The sequence below is a fragment of the Capricornis sumatraensis genome, chromosome 15, assembly GCF_032405125.1.
Source record: "Capricornis sumatraensis isolate serow.1 chromosome 15, serow.2, whole genome shotgun sequence".
Lineage (NCBI taxonomy): Eukaryota > Metazoa > Chordata > Mammalia > Artiodactyla > Bovidae > Capricornis > Capricornis sumatraensis.
Window position 1 is genome coordinate 69266959 of NC_091083.1, and position 20910 is coordinate 69287868.

At 37.5% G+C, this 20910-nt stretch overlaps 1 protein-coding gene across 1 annotated transcript in view; it reads right to left on the reverse strand.

Moving 5' to 3' along the window:
* Window positions 1–1444: 1444 nt before the first annotated feature.
* RBL1 (RB transcriptional corepressor like 1) overlaps window positions 1445–20910 on the reverse strand; it is a 65042-nt gene continuing 45576 nt past the window's right edge. The window contains exons 17-22 of the mRNA XM_068987326.1: window positions 18766–18942; window positions 15477–15548; window positions 12938–13028; window positions 5725–5873; window positions 3110–3274; window positions 1445–1615 (exon numbers count right to left, since the gene is read on the reverse strand). Of these exons, the coding sequence (XP_068843427.1) occupies window positions 1445–1615; window positions 3110–3274; window positions 5725–5873; window positions 12938–13028; window positions 15477–15548; window positions 18766–18942 (825 nt within the window). The remainder of the gene's footprint in view (window positions 1616–3109; window positions 3275–5724; window positions 5874–12937; window positions 13029–15476; window positions 15549–18765; window positions 18943–20910) is intronic.

A 20910-nucleotide genomic window follows, 5' to 3' on the forward strand; every position in this document is an offset into this window, starting at 1 on the left:
CTGGGTTGGGAAGATCCCCTGGAGAAGGGAATGGCTACCCACTCCAGTATTCTTGCCTACAGAATTCCATGGACAGAGGAGCCTGGTAGGCTACAGTCCATGGGATGGCAAAGAGTCAAACATGACTGAGCCAGTTTCACTTTTCACTAGTTAAATATTTAGCATTAAAAAAAATAAGGTTTGCGGTTTTAAAAAGCATACGTTTGATAAAATTTTCTCAAAATTAATTAAGAATGGCTTATTCACCTCCTTCCAGATTCTGGAAACACACTAGAAAAGTGAATATTGAACAGCTGATTCTTTGTAAAGTGGCACCCCTAGCCCTAGAAAACACCCATAAGGGGACAATGATCAAACCCTAATGGGAAACTCATAATGCACTGATGATACAGAGAGCAAAGAGCAGGAGGTGATAAGCAGCTGTGTCAGGGATGGAATAGTATAATTATAAGGCATGAGGTGATATTAACATGGTTTTGAGAAATCAGGTTTCAACTATTCTTAAGGAATCAATTAGATGTTGAGAATGATCAATCTTATAATGATCTCAAAAAAAGTATCTTACATATTATCATGGCTGCTTCCTCACTAATAGGAAATTTAGTCTCTAACAACTCTTTTCTGTATTTTACTCTACTGGCCTGAGAAGCAGTTTCCTATTTTGAGAGCTATATGATATAATCATATATAATTAAGTTAATGGTTTGGAAAACAAAGTGATAATAGTTTTAAAAAGGAGCAAGTAGCTCTTTTATTAGGTTGTGACACCAGGCTAAGAGGGCTTAAGGTTGGAAAGCAAGGAGTGGGGTAGTGCGGGGTTTAAGCACAAACATGCTTCTGCTTAAGGAGAGGAAGGGCATGAGAAGCCTCTGGACAACCCACAGTGGCACCTGGATGTGGAGTTAGCACACTGGGTCAGAGACAGGCTCATACACCATCCTCTGGCCTAGATGCCATGGAACCCAACCTCTACTCAATATTAAACTGGGAGCACAAACATCTCAAAGCATACCTACCAAAAAGATTATTCACCCTCTTATGACAAAGCCCAGAAGGAGAGGACATTTGATTATTTTAAAAAGTGAGCTTAAAAATTATAAGGTTTCTCCTTACTTTGTCTGAAAAACTCAGAGAACAAATATTTTAACAACTCTATGACTATTAATATGCTTAAAAGGCACTTAAAACCATTCCTTTTTAAGTGCACTTAAAAATATTCCGTTTTAAGTGCACTTAAAAACATTCCTTTACAATCCAACTCAAAATATATCTGTCAACTACATTTTGGATAAAAGTTAAAAAAAAATCCACTTAACTTTGGTGTAACTTTTCTTGTAACTCAGTGATGTTTACTACCTTTAGGGTTGATTGTTTTGAAAGACAGAGGCCCAACTTCCTGCAAAACAACCTGAAAAGTGCTTTTATCACAGAAATGAGACGGGCACTAGTGGTTTGCTCTTTCACTGACAACATCCTGTAGTCGTTTAAGTAAAACATCATCATTTTCTTGACAGAGGCGTTTGGCAGGTGATTCTGCATCACCATCAATGGTTATTGCTCGCTTCTTGGTTCTCTGCTCACCTTGCCTTATCATGTTGTTGATATCTTTCAAACTCTGTGCAAAAATAGAGGATATGTGTGAGTAAAAGGGGAAAGGAGGGAAACAGCAGCAAAGAACTAAGCTAACTGCTTTTTCCTACCCTTTATCCTCTATCTAAAGCTAAACACTGAGGAAGAGATTATTTTTTTGAATCTAGTTGAACTTAATAAGGGTGATTAGAATTAACCTGTTCAGGTGATTATAAAAATTGGATTTACATTATAGCAATAGTTTTAAAAATGCGGACATCAGACCACAAGCAGCAGAGCATTTAGGAGCTTATTAGGAATGCAAATTCTTAAGTCTCACCCTACACTGACTGAATCAGACATTCTAGGTATTGGAACCAGCGATCTCTAGTTTATCAAGACCTCCAGGTGATTCTGATAAATCAAACAAACTTCCATCAAGTTTGAGGTCTTTTTTCTGAAGCACTGCTTTTCAAACTTTACTGTGCTTACTAATCACCTCGGGAATGATAATACACAGATTCAGATTCAGTAGAGTTGGTGTGAGGCCTGAGATTCTGCATTTCTAACATGCTCCTAGGTGATGCTGATGTTGCTGGTCTTACTGCAAAACAGCCTTTGAGAAGTTGTTCCTGAACACTGTGCATCAGCGCTGTCTAGGGAATCTGCCTGCTAAAGCTTTGTGATTCAATAAGTCTATGGGACAAGAATCTGTGTTCAACAAGCTCCCTAGATTCTGACCTATGATTCTGAAATTACTGCCTTAGAATTCAATTAGACCCATTTCTGATTTTATCCAAGAATTTCTTCTAGAAGTCCTTATATGAAATCAGCTGCTATGAAGGGGAAATGCAAGTCTGTGAGGTATATCTCAGTAAACTTTATTTGCTAAGTATGGCAGGAATGTAACCAATGCTGTGGATCTAAACGAGTTAAGAAACTAATGAGTTCAGGAGCTGCCACGTGTTTGGACTGAGTTACAACCTATCCCACTACTCCTAGTTGGTAGTCATTCTGGCTTTTGGAGATACAATGAACACATCTACTTGATAGTCCTTGAATACCTGAAAAAAGCAATCATGTCCCCATTGGATCATCATCATTAATGGGACTAAAGATGGAGGTGACCACAGAGCTGTCTAAGTCAGAAGAGGCCTCTGCTTTCAGACTTTTCCCTATCCCAGGCGCCATCCACCAAATGAACTTTCCCTTCCAAGGTCTTTCTTTACAGAGTGTCCCCATATCTGACCACTTGCAGGTGCTGCCTTACTGGTCCTTTTCAAGATGGTGCCTGAGCAGGGAAACACTGTGCTCTTTGTGCAAACTCCCCCAATACCATGTCAGTCATAACAGATTAAACTCCCTCAACTGGATACACTGTTCTTGATCACAGGAAACTTGCAACAGTAAGAGTTCGTATTTATCTGTAGTAACTTTGCAAAAAAAATGGGGTATGATTGAAGATTACTAACTGGAAATCTGAAATCCAATTTTTAACACGGATATTGCCGTTTTAGAGTAAAGTTTGGGAGCACGTTACCTTAGAAGGGCTGCCGTTGAATTTATACAGCAGAGCACTCCTTGGTGTAAGGCCCGACCCATTCTTGTGTGGGGACACATAAATGGAGTGCTGCTGGGAAATGCGGCGTGGGGAGCCTGGCTGTTGCTTAATATGTGGAAAAGGGGAGAGTGGTGGAGCTTCCATCTGAAATAACATAAAAGTAAAGCTTTTATAGGGCTTCCCTCATAGCTCAGTTGGTAAAGAATCTGTCTACAATCCAGGAGACCGGGTTCCATCCCTGAGTCGGGAAGATCCCCTGGAGAAGGAAATGGCAACCCACTCCAGTATTCTTGCCTGGAGAATCCCATGGGCAGAGGAGCCTGGCAGTCTACAGTCCACAGGGTCACAAGAGTCAGACACGACTTAATGAATAAACCACCACCAAAGCTTATATCAGATGAAAGTTTTTCTTTTTTTGAATTCCACCATATTTTTTATTCTACACTCCCCTTCTCCCCGTAAGGGTAAAGTATCAACATGGAACTTTTTTTCCCTGTACCATGTTTTTATTCTTATTGGTATCTCCTAATTAGAAGTCTAATACTTTGGCTACCTCATGTGAAGAGTTGACTCATTGCAAAAGACCCTGATGCTGGGAGGGATTGGGGGCAGGAGGAGAAGGGGACGACAGAGGATGAGATGGCTGGATGCCATCACCGACTTGATGGACATAAGTCTGGGTAAACTCCGGGAGTTGGTGATGGACAGGGAGGGAGGCCTGGCATGCTGTGATTCATGGGGTCGCAGAGTTGGACACGACTGAGCGAATGAACTGAACTGAACTGAACTATACCATAAGAACTTATTATGGCTGTAAACAAATTTAAAAATGATTCATTAACCCTTGTTTTTCAACAATTACTAATGGATAAATTCAAATTTATTTTTCTGGATCTTTCAGGAAATCCTGAAGGATTCTGTGTAAGACACCAGAAGCAGTAAGCCAACAGCTTAGGAACTTCATGTCCATGCTCAGAAAGTGAGGCAAAGAATAACTTATATCCTAACACTTGCAATAAGGATCTCTCTCCACACACACACTGTTGTTGTTTAGGTGCTAAGTTGTGTCTGACTCTGTGTGACCCCATGGACTGCAGTGTCAGGTTTCCTGTCCTTCACTATCTCATGGTGTTTGCTCAAATTCATGTCCATGGAGTCAGTGATGCTAGTTAACCATCTCATCCTGTCTTCCCCTTCCCCTCTTGCCCTCAATCTTTTGCAGCATCAGGGTCTTTTCCAATAAGTTGGCTCCTCACATCAGGTGGCCAATGTTATCAGAGCTTCAGCTTCAGCATCAGTCCTTCCAATGAATATTCAGGGTTGATTTCCTTTAGGGTTGACTGGTTTGATCTCCGTGCACCTTTGATCACCAAAGGTGTCTCAAGAGTCTTAAGAGTCCACACATATATACCCACAACCAGATTAGTAGTGCAGAGAATAAGAGAGGCAGAGTATTCTGTGGGCCAGCAAGAAGAGTCCAACAAGGAACAAATCTCTTAATAAAATGGTTAAGACTTTCTGCCCGGTGCTTTAGTCACTATGTCTAACTCTTTCAACCCCAAGTACTATAGCCCCCAGGCTCCTCTGTCCATTGGATTTCCCAGGCAAGAATACTGGAGTGGCTTGCCATTTCCTTCTCCAGGGGATCTTTCCAACCCAAGGACCAAATTCCCATCTCCTGCATTGCAGGGAGATTCTTTTACTGACTGAGTTACTAATATAAAGTGTAAGACTTTATATACCGAAATGCAAAGGACTCAGAGATAAAGTGAGAAGGAACTGCACTTTTAATAATCTATACAATGTTCTATTCCAAGCATAAATGGGGATGACTCCTTAATTAGTATTTCATTCATCATCTTCACTTGAAGCTAGGAAAACTAGTTTTCTTTTTTTCCCAATTAGCTGATGTTAGAGATAGTCACAGTATAGCACATGGTGGGGGGATGTGTGGAACTGAGGGAGAAGAATAAGTAGTCATGGCCTCTGAGGACAGTCAGCTCATATTCACTGAAAGGGACAAGGAGAGAAATGTAGAGACACAGACACATATATAGCTACTGCCTGAATGCAGCTTCTACTTGGTTCCTCTTTCTTATAACTGAAGTCTGCTCTTCTGGGAACCAACGTCAGCTTATACACTGATAATACTTCTAAAGGCCTGCTGGTACTGTCAAATCTATATACGGCATAAAAATTTCTTAGTGTTATTTCTATTATTGATTCAAGCCTATTTATTTCCTTTTCTCTTTATCTTGATAAAAACATTTCTCTCAGAAATATAATAATAGAAATCAAAAACAAGGGAAAAAAGAACCAGAACTGTTTTCATTTTTCCATGTTCCCATTGACTCTTTGCCCATATGCATCCATAATTTCTAGCAACGTATGATCACAGTATGGATGAAATTTCCATAATTTTCTCTAGTCTGTTTTATCACAGCCTTAATCACTCTAATTAATCACTAGCATGTTTTCTCCTGTAAAATGTATCGGTAAGGCTTTAACTTGGAAATACTTATCTACCAAAATAATCTCATAGTAAACCAATTATAAGAACAGATATTAATAAAGTAGTAAAATAAAAAACGTACCACATGATCCTGATTTGATAAGTCATATTTCAATGCAAATGACTTCACTCTTCCTACATATATTGTATTGTAAAATTTGATAAGATCACCTCTTTCCTCTTTCACTGGTCCACTGGAGCAGTCAGGTGTTTTTGTAGCATCTTCCAAGTCTGTTAAAAGAATTCAGTGTTGTGATAGGTTTACCTTAATCTATAATTTGGGGATCTGAAACACAACTCTCTCTACAGTATAAAAGCGAAAAAAATCAAATAAACCTAAATATTTATGTAAGACATGACTATTTTTAGAAAAGTTCAGAAATCTACCTATATTATGGATAAATTAAATTGGAAACTTGAGAAACACAAACATATTAACTTAAGTTGGTACTCTATTCTCTAGATATCACTTCAGCAAGAATGTTTTCACAAGCACACCTTTGAACCCACTGTCACTGGTGACTCTCAGAGGGGCACCAGCCCTGGGTTGAAATTTACCTCAAATGAGCTTCAGAATATGGGTAACGGTGGCAAATCCTGAGCTTCAGATAACAAAAGGGACTGCAGATATTCTTACTGGCTGTTTGGAAAAAGTGGAAAGACTCTAAAAGGTAAAGTGTATCCTCAAAGGTTAAGGAAGAAGCACAGTGAATTGCTTATGTTTACTTTTCTGCAAATACATGGCAGGTGACAAGTGTTCAAAAAGCCTTATTTTTTCATGCATAACAGGAACTTAATGCTGTCTATAGGTATCATCCTCAGCTATAAAATTATAGCTTGCCCCAGGGTGCTTTCATTATTTTTTAGTGTAACTCTAGGGTAGCTTGTGACACCAGGCAGAACTTTATCCTATTCTTTTTTCTGGGGGAAGAGAATTACAAAACATCTTCTACTTGTACTGACAAGAACCACCTAGCTCTGGGTTGAAGTTTACCTAAACTGAGCTTCTTGTACATAGCTAAGAAAACTACTGGCAATTAAAAAGAATTCAGCATGTGAAAAAAACGTCTCATTCTCAATAACACTGGCCTGCAAACATTGAGAATATGAGTAGAAGCATGTTTCCACTTTGATTTTCCCTGTAGCTCAAACAGTAAAGAAAGAGCCTGCAATGCAGGAGACCCAGGTTCAATCTCTGGGTGAGAATATCCTCTCGTCCAGTATTCTTGCCTGGAGAATCCCATGGACAGAGGAGCCTGGCGGGGTAGAGTCCATGGGATCACAAAGAGTTGGACACAACTGAGCAACTAACACTACTACTACTACTATGCTTCTACCTTAGCAAAATAAAAAAATCCTGACATGGTCCAAGGGTCAGGCAGCCCACAGGGAATCTCCCTGGGGAATCTCGGTCCCCATTTGGATGTCTTTTTTACTCCTATTATTTTTGAAGGATCTTAGTAAGGCAGAAAAAGCTATGTGATCAGTAAGGTGAAAAAATGCTGCATATTATAGCCTTCTCTTAGGAATTCAGAACACGTTACTATAATAAAGGCTTACAGAAGTTTTGCAATTAGAAAAAAAATATGTTCACTTTAATTTCATACTTCTCAAACTTTCTATGCACAATCCCTCTTCTCCATGAAACTTGCTACCATCCTGAGGGACACTGTTCCAAGATAGTAAACATTGGCTTAGTTACAGCTGCTGCTGCTGCTACTAAATCGCTTCAGTTGTGTCTGACTCTGTGCTACCCCATAGATGGAAGCCCACCAGGCTCCCTTGGTGTGAGATGAGAGCAATTGTGCAGTAGTTTGAGCATTCTTTGGCATTTCTTTTCTTTGGGATTGGAATGAATATGGACCTTTTCCAGTCCTGTGGCCACTGCTGAGTTTTCCAAATTTGCTGACATATTGAGTGCAACACTTTCACAGCATCATCTTTTAGGATTTGAAATAGCTCACTTGGAATTCCATCACCTCCACTAGCTTTGTTTGTAGTGATGCTTCCTAAGGCCCACTTGACTTCACATTCCAGGATGTCTGGCTCTAGGTGAGTGATCACACCATCGTGATTAACCGGGTCGTGAAGATCTTTTTTGTCCAGTTCTTCTGTGTATTCTCGCCACCTCTTCTCAATATCTTCTGCTTCTGTTAGGTCCATACCATTTCTGTCCTTTATTGAGCCCATCTTGCATGAAATGTTTCCTTGGTATCTCTAATTTTCTTGAAGAGATCTCTAGTCTTTCCCATTCTATTGTTTTCCTCTATTTCTTTGCACTGATCGCTGAGAAAGGCTTTCTTATCTCTCCTTGCTATTCTTTGGAACTCTGCATTCAAATGGGTATATCTTTCCTTTTCTCCTTTGCTTTTCGCCTCTCTTCTTTTCACAGCTATTTGTAAGGCCTCCTCAGACAGCCATTTTGCTTTTTTGCATTTCTTTTTCTTGGGGATGGTCTTGATCCTTGTCTCCTATACAATGTCATGAACCTCTGTCCATAGTTCATCAGGCACTCTGTCTATGAGATCTAGTCCCTTAAATCTATTTGTCACTTCCACTGTATAATCATAAGGGATTTGATTTAGGTCATACCTGGATGGTTTAGTGGTTTTCCCAACTTTCTTCAATTTAAGTCTGAATTTGACAATAAGGAGTTCATGATCTGAGCCACAGTCAGCTCCTGGTCTTGTTTTTGCTGACTGTATAGAGCTTCTCCATCTTTGGCTGCAAAGAATATAATCAATCTGATTTCGGTGCTGGCCATATGGTGATGTCCATGTGTAAAGTCTTCTCTTGTGTTGTTGGAAGAGGGTGTTTGCTATGACCAATGCTTTCTCTTGGCAAAACTCTATTAGCCTTTGCCCTGCTTCATTCTGTACTCCAAGGCCAAACACCTGTTACTTCAGGTGTTTCCTGACTTCCTACTTTTGCATTCCAGTCCCCTATAATGAAAAGTGTTAGTTCTAAAAGGTCTTTAGTTCTTCATAAACAAGAACATTATTTAGCTATTTAGTATTTTTTCATTTCAGAACAGAAAACAAGATGTCAGTTATCCTTTAAGCTGGAAAAAGATTTCTACATTCTCACCTCTTTAAGGACTTTGGCACTGAGAAATTAAAGCCTCAGTAGGCCTGGTTACCATCTTACACCATATACATTAGCAGACAAAACTTATCCCTCACAAGGTAGAAGGGATCTCTGCCTAATACAATTTTAGGCACATGGTATATATTTGTGAAATGAACCAATGAACTATATATGGATTCATAATTTTCCCTACTGTTCTCATGAATAAGAAGAATGTCTTTTCTGAATTATCATATAACACTGTCAAGCAATTAAAATGTGGTTTTATAAAAAAACGATCAGTGAATGAGAGAAGCTCTTAGAAAAAAGGAGATATTATCTGCAGAACTCTGGAGAAACACGCTAAAATTTTTATCCTGGATCTCTGACTTCAGAATTTTCAAAGGATCTAAAATGAAAAGTGGGAAGGGAGAATGCAAATTATTCCAGGGCTGCAGGTGGCCAACAAATGCAACCATAATACGTGGTTAGTTTCATATCCCAGGACAATATAATTGCATTCAGGGGAAAAGAGATTGAGAGCACAGTAGATATGCATTTCTCAGGGGAACTGGTTTCAGAGGATGAGCACACCTAAATTGTCTAGAATGCACGTATTAATGAAACCCCATCCTTCACTCCCAGAGGAGCTGCTCAAGTGACTGATGCTGATTTCTTTGCATATAGTCCTTAGTCTTCAGTCTGAGAAGAAACATATACAGTGAGTTTTTACCATCTGAAACTGGAGAAAGTAAAGAAGCAAAATTATTTTAGGATGAAAGTAAGAAAGATCAGAATTTATTTATAAATTCAAGGGTCATGTTGAGATGTGATGGGCTTGACCAGCGCTGCAGCACTTCCCTGAAGCAAGCATTTGGTATTTGTTGTGTATTTCTCCTACCACGTTCCTCCTTATCCTCTTTTGCTCCTCACTGTAAAACTGTGTAGGCTGCGGTGCCCTTGAGCTCCAGTTATGCAGAAGTCACCGAGCACACACCAATTTAAAACTACAGTGCTTTTAGACCATTTTGGCAGTTTCTCATAAGCTCTAAAAGGCATTCGTTGTAATCTAAAACCAAGGAAACCTTGTTTACACAGACAATCTAAAAAGAGAATCTGCTCTACCCACATTTGGCTGTCTATCTGGTGACCATAAAATAATTCTAATGTGAATAAAGTCACTTAATTATCAATTTGTAGTTATCAGTCTTATATATCTCCTATGGAAACAGAACTTTTGTCACTTGAGAGGACTTAACTGTTTTTGTGTGTCTGACCTAGTTTTCAACATTTAAAGGATTTTATGTAAGGAATATAGCCTTAGAAAAATTAGCTTTTAAAAAAAGACATTTAAAGAGCCATACTCATTAATAAAATATATTTTATACTCCTTATAAACAAAATAATAATAACTACTACTTACTAAGGCCTTACTGTGAGAAGACCTTTTATGAACCACCACATATGCATCTTTTTAAAAAAAAAATTCTTAAGCCAAGCCTCAGAGGAAATATTGTAAAGTTTTCAATTTACTTGAGCATTATGTTTGCATCACTTAGACTAAGCTATAATCTGGATCTCTCAAGTGTTCTAATCAAGAATCCTAGTCTGGGGTGCTCTGTTAACATGATAATGAATGCACAGGCCGAGTATCCAGTTGGTGTTTTAATAAGGAAGCTCTTTCTCCACAGGTGGCTACTATAAATAGGGTTTCTTCTATTAGGCATATCTCAATCGAAGACCAATGCTTCGATAATTAACATACTTGACATCAGAAGTAGGTTTTTTTTGATGAAAACAGTGGTCATTTATTAAGCACGCCTAATCCTAAAACTCAGTCTATGTTGAGGGAAATTAGAAGTACTTAAAATAAGCAGATTGGCAGGTGCATTTCTTTACACCAACAATGAAATATCAGACAGGGAATATAATCCAACAATCCCTTTCAAAATTGTATCAAAAAAAAAAAAACTGAACAACAAAAAACTTAAGAATAGACCTCATCAAGGAAGTGAGAGACTTATATACTGAGAATTATACAACATTCATAAAGGAAACTGAAGATGATTCAAAGAAGTGGAAAGATATCCCATGCTTTTGTACCAGAAGAATATTGTTAAAATGGCATGCTACCCAAAACAATCTATAGACTTAATGCAATCCCTATCAAATTACCCATGACATTTTCCACAGAACTAGAACAAATAATTCTAAAACGTATACGAAACTATAAAAGACCCATAATTGCCAAAACAATCTGGGTCCATGATCTTAGTTTGCTTTTAATATTGAGTTTTAAGCCGGCTTTTTCACTCTCCTCTTTCACCTGCATCAAGAGGCTCTTTAGTTCCTCTTTGTTTTCTGCCATTAGAGTGGTATCATCTGCATATCTGAGATTGTCGGTATTTCTCCCGACAGTCTTGATTCCAGCTTGTGCTTCATCCAGCCCAGCATTTTGCATGACATACTCTGCATACAAGTTAAGTAAGCAGGATGACAATATACAGTCTTGTCCTACTACTTTTTATTTTTGAACCAGTTGTTTCATGTCCAGTTCTGTTGCTTCTTGACCCACATACATGTTTCTCAGGAGACAGGTAAGTTGGTCTAGTAGTTCCATCCATTTCTTTTAAGAATTTTCCAGTTTGTTGTGATCCACGTAGTCAAAGGCCTGAGTACAGTCAATGAAGTAGAAGTTTTTCGGGAACTCCCTTGCTTTCTCCATAATCCAACAAATGTTGGCAATTTGATCTCTGGTTTCTCTGCCTCTTTTAAGCCCAGCTTGAACATCTGGAAGTTCTTGGTTCATGTACTGAAGTCTAGTTTAAGGATTTTGAGCATAACCGGGCTAACATGTAAAGTGAGCACAACTGTACTGTAGTTTGAACATTCTTTGACAATCCCTCTCTTTGGGATGGAATGAAAACTGATCATTTCCAGTCCTGTGGCCACTGCTGAGTTTTCCAAATTTGCTGACATATTCAGTGCAGCACTTTAATAGCATCATCTTTTAGGGTTTTAAACAGCTCAGCTGGAATTTCGTCATTTCCACCTGCTTTGTTCATATTAATACAGTGTTTCCTAAGGCCCACTTGATTTCATACTCCAGGGATGTCTGGCTCTAGTGAGTGACCATACCATCGTGGTTATCCAGGTCATTAAGATTTTTTGTATAGTTCTTCTGGGTATTCTTGCCACCTCTTTTTAATCTCTTCTGCTTCTGTTAGGTCCTTACCATTTCTGTCCTTTATCATGCCCATCCTTACGAGAAATGTTCCCTTGGTATCTCCAGTTTTCTTGAAGAGATGTGTAGCCTATATCTATACAAAAAGAATTGAATTTGGCCTGTGTGGCCTTAAATGGGATCAGATTCTAGGACATTATTATTAAAGCATTTTTTCATTAAGACCTTAAAATGTAAGATCCCAGTAGACATCATAATGATTATGGATATTTGGGCAATTTAAAAAATGTCTCTGACCCAGTCAATTTTCTTTAAGAATTTACTCTAAGGATGTGGACCAAAGATCAACTTACAATGATGTTCCTCACAAAGCTGTATATAATTAGAACAACCTAAATGCCTCACATTGAGGAATTAAATAAGTTACAGTACCTATATACACATGCACACATATATCTACATTAAATAATGGAAAGATGAGATAAGAAAAAGGATATGGGCAGAAGAGATCTTTTCATAATTTATCAACATATGAATACCAAATATTTGATTCTTCTTTCTTTAAAAAAAAATTACTAGAGTCTTAAGTCTTAGCATGATGGTGCAACAAGGTCATGATGGTGACCTTGCTGATGGTGGCGGAATATCTAATACACTTATTAATGAACAGGACATTTCCTTGTCTCCCCGGGCAGATCACTGACAGCTGTCTTACTTTTCCTGTCATTCAGATTTAGTTTTGAATTTTATTGTGTCTTTTACACAATAAATGTGTACAAATATATATAATATTAATGTGTATAAGTATACTAGGAAACTTCTAAAACACAATTAAACAGAGGACAAATTAATAGTTTCTATATACAATCTCTGTGGAGGGAGGTACCTGACCCATACTTATTTCAAAGTCACTTGTTTCTTCTCAAAACACACATGCATTATCCACTCCACCTACATAAGTAACTCCAAGACATCCACTGTAGTATGTAACCAAATATATAACCAAAGGTGTACTACATATAGAATGCTAAATTGGGCAACTTACCACAATCTGTCATTTCAAAATCACCATTCAGGTTTTTATTGTATGCCACAACTTCTCTTGGAATACTTTTCAATAGTACACTTCTATAGACCTATAGGTCATAAGGGAAATAAAGGACTGTTGAGTCACAAACAGGCACACTTTAAGCAAAACCAAAATAAGAAGAGCAAGATATCAAGCCAATTAAAAAGTATTTGTCTGTATGGGTGATAATTAAGGGCAAGATGTTATTCAGTTCAGTTCAGTTGCTCTGTTGTGTCCGACTCTTCGTGATCCCATGAATTGCAGCACGCCAGGCCTCCCTGTCCAGCACCATCTCCCGGAGTTCACTCAAACTCACGTCCATCAAGTCGGTGATGCCATCCAGCCATCTCATCCTCTGTCATCCCCTTCTCCTCCTGCCTCCAATCCCTCCCAGCATCAGAGTCTTTTCCAATGAGTTAACTCTTCTCATGAGGTGGCCAAAGTACTGGAGTTTCAGCTTTAGCATCATAAAGAACCAGGACTGATCTCCTTTAGAATGGACTGGTTGGATCTCCTTGCAGTCCAAGGGACTCTCAAGAGTCTTCTCCAAAACCACAGTTCAAAGGCATCAATTCTTTGGCACTCAGCTTTCTTCACAGTCCAACTCTCGCATCCATACAGGACCACTGGAAAAACCAAAGCCTTGACTGGACGGACCTTTGTTGGCAAAGTAATGTCTCTGCTTTTTAATATGCTATCTAGGTTGGTCATAACTTTCCTTCCAAGGAGTAAGCGTCTTTTGATTTCATGGCTGCAATCTCCATCTGCAGTGATTTTGGAGCCCCCCAAAATAAAGTCTGCAACTGTTTCCACTGTTTCCGCATCTATTTCCCATGAAGTGATGGGACCGGATGCCACGATCTAAGTTTTCTGAATGTTGAGCTTTAAGCCTGTAGATTACTGCAAACACCTTAGAAGAGGAGCTACTAAAGCAGAGCCTACGAACTGAAATATGCCATTTAGGAGGTTACAAATTAGAAGAATTAAGTAAGCAGCAACTAAACACTGATGAGCAAGTTTTGCCAATTAAAAGCTACTTAGAAGATATGAGCCTATTCCTTCTTCCTTTTCTTACAAGAGACTCATTTGATCTCTCTGGGGCTTGCTTTCCTGTTCCAATCCCATGCCAAGTCTTTTCAGGTGGCCACATGAAAATGTGTTCCCCTCCCTGCCCCTAAACTGTTTTCAACCTCCAGGGTAACTGAAAAGCATCATCCATTCTCCCTTATCCTATGGATAATGGTATTGAGAGAATTTTTAGGAAGTTGTGGCATGATTTTTTCTGGCTGTGCTGGGTCTTTGTTGTGGCATGCTGGCCTTCTCAGCTGCGGCGTGTCAGGACTTCTTTTGGTGCAAAGCATGGGCTCTAGAGTGCGTGGCTCACTAGTTGCGGATTATGGGCTCTCTACTTGTGGTGCATGGGCTTAGCTGCCCCATGGCATGTGGGATATGAATTCTCCTGCCAGGGATCAAACCCATCTCCCCTACATTGGAAGGTGGATTCTTAACCACTGAATCATGAGGGAAATCCCCTGACCCAATTTTGACCCACATTAACTTTACCTTAATGAACTTAGGGATGTTCTGAACCTCTCTAAGCTCTGTTCCTGAGCGATTTTTCTAAAGAGGCCCAGAAACTAGGCCTCTTCTAGTCTATCACAGGATATAAGAAATGCCTATGTTTGGCTCTTCTAGTATCTCTATATTGCTAGCAGTGTATTTGGGGCTTCAGTAAAGAAGTGAAACTATCTGTGGGGCTCTCCTACAGAAGTGTATGGCTACTAGTACTGGGGCCAGGGTTATCTCAGCTACTATTTCTCTCTTCTAGTCTAAGGTGGCAGATCACTGGGGCCAGAGAGGAGGCCAATATGTTCCTTTAGAGCAATCAGGCTGTTGAATGGCCAAAGCCTTACAGTAAACTAATCCTGTGTTCTTCAGAACAACAATAAAAATCATGTAGAGCTAATAGTTATTAAATGCTTACTATGTGCCAGGCCATTAAGCTAACATTTTATATTTCCATGACTGAAATGTTGTATAGAATTCTTACCAGAGCTATTATATAAAAAATGACTGTCATCTACTCAAATTCAAAGATACAAACATTAAGATTCTTACCAAATGGAAAAAAGAAACTAGACTTAATATTATCCTCAAATTTCACTGGATTTAAATATCATCAGAGAATCAAATCTCATATAATTAAAGAATATTATTATTATAAATATTTTTCATTAGATTCATTAGTGAAAAACATCCCCACTCAACAAATGGACACATGGAAAAAGACAATGTGTGAGAAGTACATGCAAATATGTAGATTAGTCAGAAACAGCAAGATTTTTGGCTTCTATTGAAACTGTTTTTTGATTAAAACTGTCTCAAGTTTAATGGTATCCATAAAACCAAAATATCTATAGTAAACCTAGAAAAGAAGTTTATCTTTTATATGACTTATCAGCAGGGAAACAGTACAAATCTATTTTGGGACAGGAGGAAAAATAATGTAACTCACGTGACTATTAGCTTGGGGCTGATTCCTATAACTTTTCATTATTTCTTGAAAAGTTCTTTCTTCTTTTGTTACCTAAAGAAAATAAAAACCTCATTCATCAATTGCTTTTAAAAGAAAAATGGCTCTAAACAAAAATTTCAATTACCAGTTGGCATTGAGGGCAGCCTTGCAGAAAGCTATTAACCCCAGGCCACTCCATAACTAAAAACCACTACCATTTATGATTTCTACTACCTTAAAAGTTCAGGCTTTGTGGCCTGTGGGAACTCAGCTGATAGTTTCATTAATCAAAAGGACTAAGATTGTTATGGTATAACTCTACTGAAAATGTATTTATTTTTTTTAACCACAAAATGCCTTTCTTTATAAAAAAGAACATAAGAAAACTCAGATCTGCTGACTCTCCTGTAGTTTTAAGTTTTATTAGTTTTTAAGTACTTATTTAAAAGTGGATACAGGCAACCTTCCATAAAAAGGAATTCAGAATAATGATACTGAAGATCATCAAGGATCTCAGAGAAAGAATGGAGGCAAGGATCAAGATGATGCAAGAAACGTTTAACGAAGACCTAGAAGAACTAAAGAACAGAGATAAACAATAAAATACTGAAATGAAAAATACACTAGCAGAACACTGAGGCAGAAGGGCAGATAAGTGACCTGAAGACAAAACAGTGGGAATCACTGCTGTGGAAGAGAATTTAAAAAGAGAGAAAAGAAATGAAGACAGTCTAAGAGACATCTGGGACATTAAACACATCAGCATTCCACATTATAAGGGTGGTCTCAGAAGGAGAAGAGAAGAGAGGAAGGATCTAAAAAAAAGTTCAAAGAGATAGATAATAGCTGAAAAACTTTCCTAACATGGGAAAGGAAACATTCACTCAAGTCCAGGAATTGCAGAGTGCCAGGCAGGATAAATCCAAGAAGGAACATGCCGAGACACACACAGTAATCAAATTGACAAGAATAAGACCAAGAAAAAAATATTAAAAGCAACAGGAGAAAAATGACAACATACAACGGAACTATGAGTTTATCAGCTGATTTCTTAGCAGAAACTCTACAGGCCAGAAGGAAGTGGCATGATACATTTAAACTGATGAAAGGCAAGAACCTACAATCAAGAATACTCTACCCAGTAAGACTCTCATTCAGATTTGACAGAGAAATCAAAAGTTTTATGGACAAGCAAAAGCTAAGAGAACTCAGCACCACCAGACCAGCTTTGCAACAAATGCTAAAGGAACTTCTCTAAGTAGAAAAGGCCACAACTAGAAACAAGAAAATTACAAATGGAAAAGTTCACTCATAAAGGCAAACACACACGAAAGGTAGGAAATCATCCATACACAAATATGATATCAAAACCAGCAATTATGAGGAGAGAATACGAATGCAGGATATTGGAAATGCACTTGAAAAGATCAGCAACTTAAAACAAATCTTGTTTCTACGTAGATTGCTATAGCAAATCCTCACGGTAACCACAAAGTAAAAATCTACAATAGATAAACAAAAAGAAAAAGGAAATGAAACACAACACTAAAGTTAGTCATCAAATCACAAGAGAAAAAAAAAGGGAACAAGAAAAAAATGTTTTGCAACTCTGTCTCTTGATTTTTTTGTATTTTCTATCTCTGTGTGATACATTGCTTTTTCATTTCCACAGATCTCTATTCTAATCTATTGAGTCTTTTTGGGTTGGAATTTTGTTTCCATCCAAGTTTCACTGGGTTTCCATCCCAAGTTTCCTTCAGTTCTTTTTGACATCTTTGGGTCCTTTTTATTTACTTAAAATTTTTTTAAAAAATTTTGGGTCCTTTTTAAAGTAACTTGGTCTTTATTCATAAGATGAATTTTATTTTATACACTGAATCCTTTTAAACATATTAACTGCCTACTTTGAAGTCAATAATTTCATTACGTAAAAATTTCAATATCTAACCTGCTCTAAATTTTATCTGTTGACATACTCATATTGGTTCATTTCCTTGAATGTTTTATAATTTTTGATTTTTTAGTTCTACTTTAGTAAGGGTTTTACTTATGTGAATACTGAATGGCTTAAGGGTTGAGTGTTTCATGCCTCAAAGCAGTTTGCTTCTGCTGGGAAACCCAGCGGTATTATCAGTTCTGGGACAACTTTGGGTTTTTGTTAGTGTTCGGACTTTGGAGATTCTTTCCTTTTTTTCGGCCTTGCTGTGTATCTTACAGAATCTCAGTTCCCACCAGGGATTAAACCCATGCCCTCAGCAGTGAAAGCATAGAGTTCCAACCACTGGACTCCTGGGGAATTCCCTGGAGATTCTTAGAATGGTAAAATAAATGAAATATGCATATAGGTGTGGTTTTAAAAGTGGAAAGAGTAATACAAATGTAAAGGATTATTGGTATGGATGCCAATGTAGCATGTGACTATAAAAGGGGAATAACTGTGGTCTTTTGTGCTATATTTATTTACTGGTTGCGGAATAAATGCATAAAAATTTTAACCATAGAAGGAAATTAACTCTCTAAATTATAAACCCATGGCTGGTTTTTAGAGTTCTGGTATCCTTAAAGTAAATAATTAAAAAATAGCAATAACTTTAAAAAAGGTTAATTAACAATATTTATTAATATATATTTTGTATAGAGATTTTAAAGAGGCAATGTGAAAAGGAAGTCACAAATGAGTTCGAAAACATGTCCTTTGCCTCAAGAAGCTGAAAAATTAGGTTGTAACATGCTCATCTGCTAGGATCTGTGGCCAATATGATCAAGACCAAAGTTACAGATGAATGTTTCAGACACATTAGAATTTTTAAAACCAAGTAAGATATGCCATTTTATGACTTAAAACATGTTGTAGCAACTAGAAAGTAAAATGCTCTTCTGAGGTAATGGAATAAATCACTAAAAAGGAATATAGTATTGAAGCTATTTTACATCAAATTATCAATCAGGAGACCACAGGCTGTCACTAATTGTATAATTTTAGCCAAGTTACTTTCAGCTCTGGGTCTCTGTTACTCACTTAAAATGTAACGATCTAGAATGATTACTTTAAAGTATAAGATTAGAGGTGTTACAGGGGTGGAGATGGAAATGGTTCTCTATTAATAATGTGGTGAACCACTTACTACAAATGGCCTGTAACTGCATTAGCTGGAATTTACTACCTAATTAATGAAGGTGCACAGCTGGCTTATAGCACTTAAGGTAAACTAATGAGTGCAACAGATTTTCACCTCATGCTTCAAATACAGGTAACTACAGCAGGGAGCCTCCCCCACTAATACATTACCTTTGCCATGATGTAAAAGGCACAAAGGAGGAGCTGATCCAAATGTCTGTCTTTCATCAGATCAGGGCAGTGAACTAAAGTGAATTCAAAACATGTCCATATCTTCCTTCTTAACTCATTTGAAACATCCAGTTTTAAACATAAATCACGTAAGCGTACACTTGCCAAATGATAGACCTAAGATGAAAGATAGCACATTGATGTAAAAAAACAAGTAAATAATTTCTCAAATTTATGTCCTACCATGAAGATGGGCTTTTAGGTCAAAATTAATAAACACCTAAGGCTGCTGATGCATTAAATTACATAAAATACCTATTTTACAGTATCAGTTCACTGCTGTGGCTACAGAAAATATATTAAAACAAAATTATCTTTGTAAAACTACCCTAAACAATTTTTGGGAAAAAGATGCTTTGTGCTATTCTATCTATCCTGTGAACTATGTAAAGCGATAAATACTAAAACTAAATGGCTTGATTTATGAGCATTATGACCACTATAAATATATAACTTTTTAAGAAATCAGAAGTCTCTCTCTTTTTTTGGTTCAGGTAAAATGGCTAGAAAGCCTAAAATGTCAATAATACACTAAAATGTTTGACTTCAAAAATGAGTCTGAGAGCAAAATCATTTTAAAAATTCCTCTATATTCTAAACATTGTTTTTATGAGCACATGAAAGGAATGTTAAGTAAATGAGACACCGGATTTTACTGTTGATGTTTACTGAGGTATAACTGACATAAAACATTATTAGTTTCAGGTGTACAACATGATTCACTATTCACACATACTGTGAAAAGATCACCACAATAAGTCAAAATCCATCACCACATAGTTATAATTTCTTTTCTTGTGATAAAAACTTTAAAGATCCTGTTAGCAACTTTCAATATGCAATATGGTGTTATTAACTACAGTTACCATGCTATACATTATAGCCCCATGATTTACTTATTTTATATCTTCCAATTTGTACCTTTTGACTCCCTTCATCCATCCATTTCACCCACTCCCTCGCCCTTAGCAACGACTAACCTGTTCCTTGTATTTATGAGTTTGTTTTTTAGATTCCACATATAAATGAGATCGTGTAGTATTTGTCTGTCTCTGTCAAGTTGTTTTTAAACATATCAGAGTAAATTCAGTTCAATGTAAATTCAGTTCAGTTTAATCGTTTATATACAGTCTTTATATGAACTGATACTAATGAAAATGACCCAAAGGTCCTGAAAGATTCTAAAATGATTTCTGATCATCCAAAAAGCATTCTGTTTTGTTATTTTAAGAATTGGTAACCTTACTGTGATATTCCTAAACTAGACTATTCTGTGTGAACTAAGGCTTTAAATCTAAACATTCAGGAGAAAAAATAAAAGAGTAAGGCATTCTTTACATCAAAATATCTTTTGAGAGGGAAAAAAATTTACAAATTAGAGCTTTAAAATTAATTTTAACTATCCAATACACTAATCTGACAGAGAGATAAAGTTGACTCCAAAGCCACCAGTGATTCATTTTATAACAAACTCATTTTCTGCATTCCATCCCTTTGTTTCTGGCCTAGTTGGTCAAGAAATAAATAAGAACCACTGGGGTCAGAGCAGTGGGAAACATGCTAGAACTTTACATTCATGATAGGAGAAGATAACAGATATAGCCCGAGCTAGAAGGATTAGGTACTACTACTTGTTAAATATCTTTTACAAAGCTAATCCAGTGACTTCTCTGAAGCTAATCTGATATACATCCTCTGAAAGGCTACTAATTCTAACAAAAAATTCACAGTAAATTCTATTCAGGCATAGGACACCCAGTATCACACTGAGTTCAGCATGGATAACAGCTGCAATTTACTCAAGAAATGGTTATTTCGAACTCATTATTAGATACGAACATCTCAATTCCCTTTTAGAATAAAACTTTTTTTTAGCTTCTAAGTAGAAGGCAATGGCAACCTACTCCAGTACTCTTGCCTGGAAAATCCCATGGACGGAGGAGCCTGGTAGGCTGCAGTTCATGGGGTCGCTAGGAGTAGGACGCGACTGAGTGACTTTACTTTCACTGTTCTCTTTCATGCATTGGAGAAGGAAATGGCAACCCACTCCAGTGTTCTTGCCTGGAGAATCCCCAGGACTGGGGA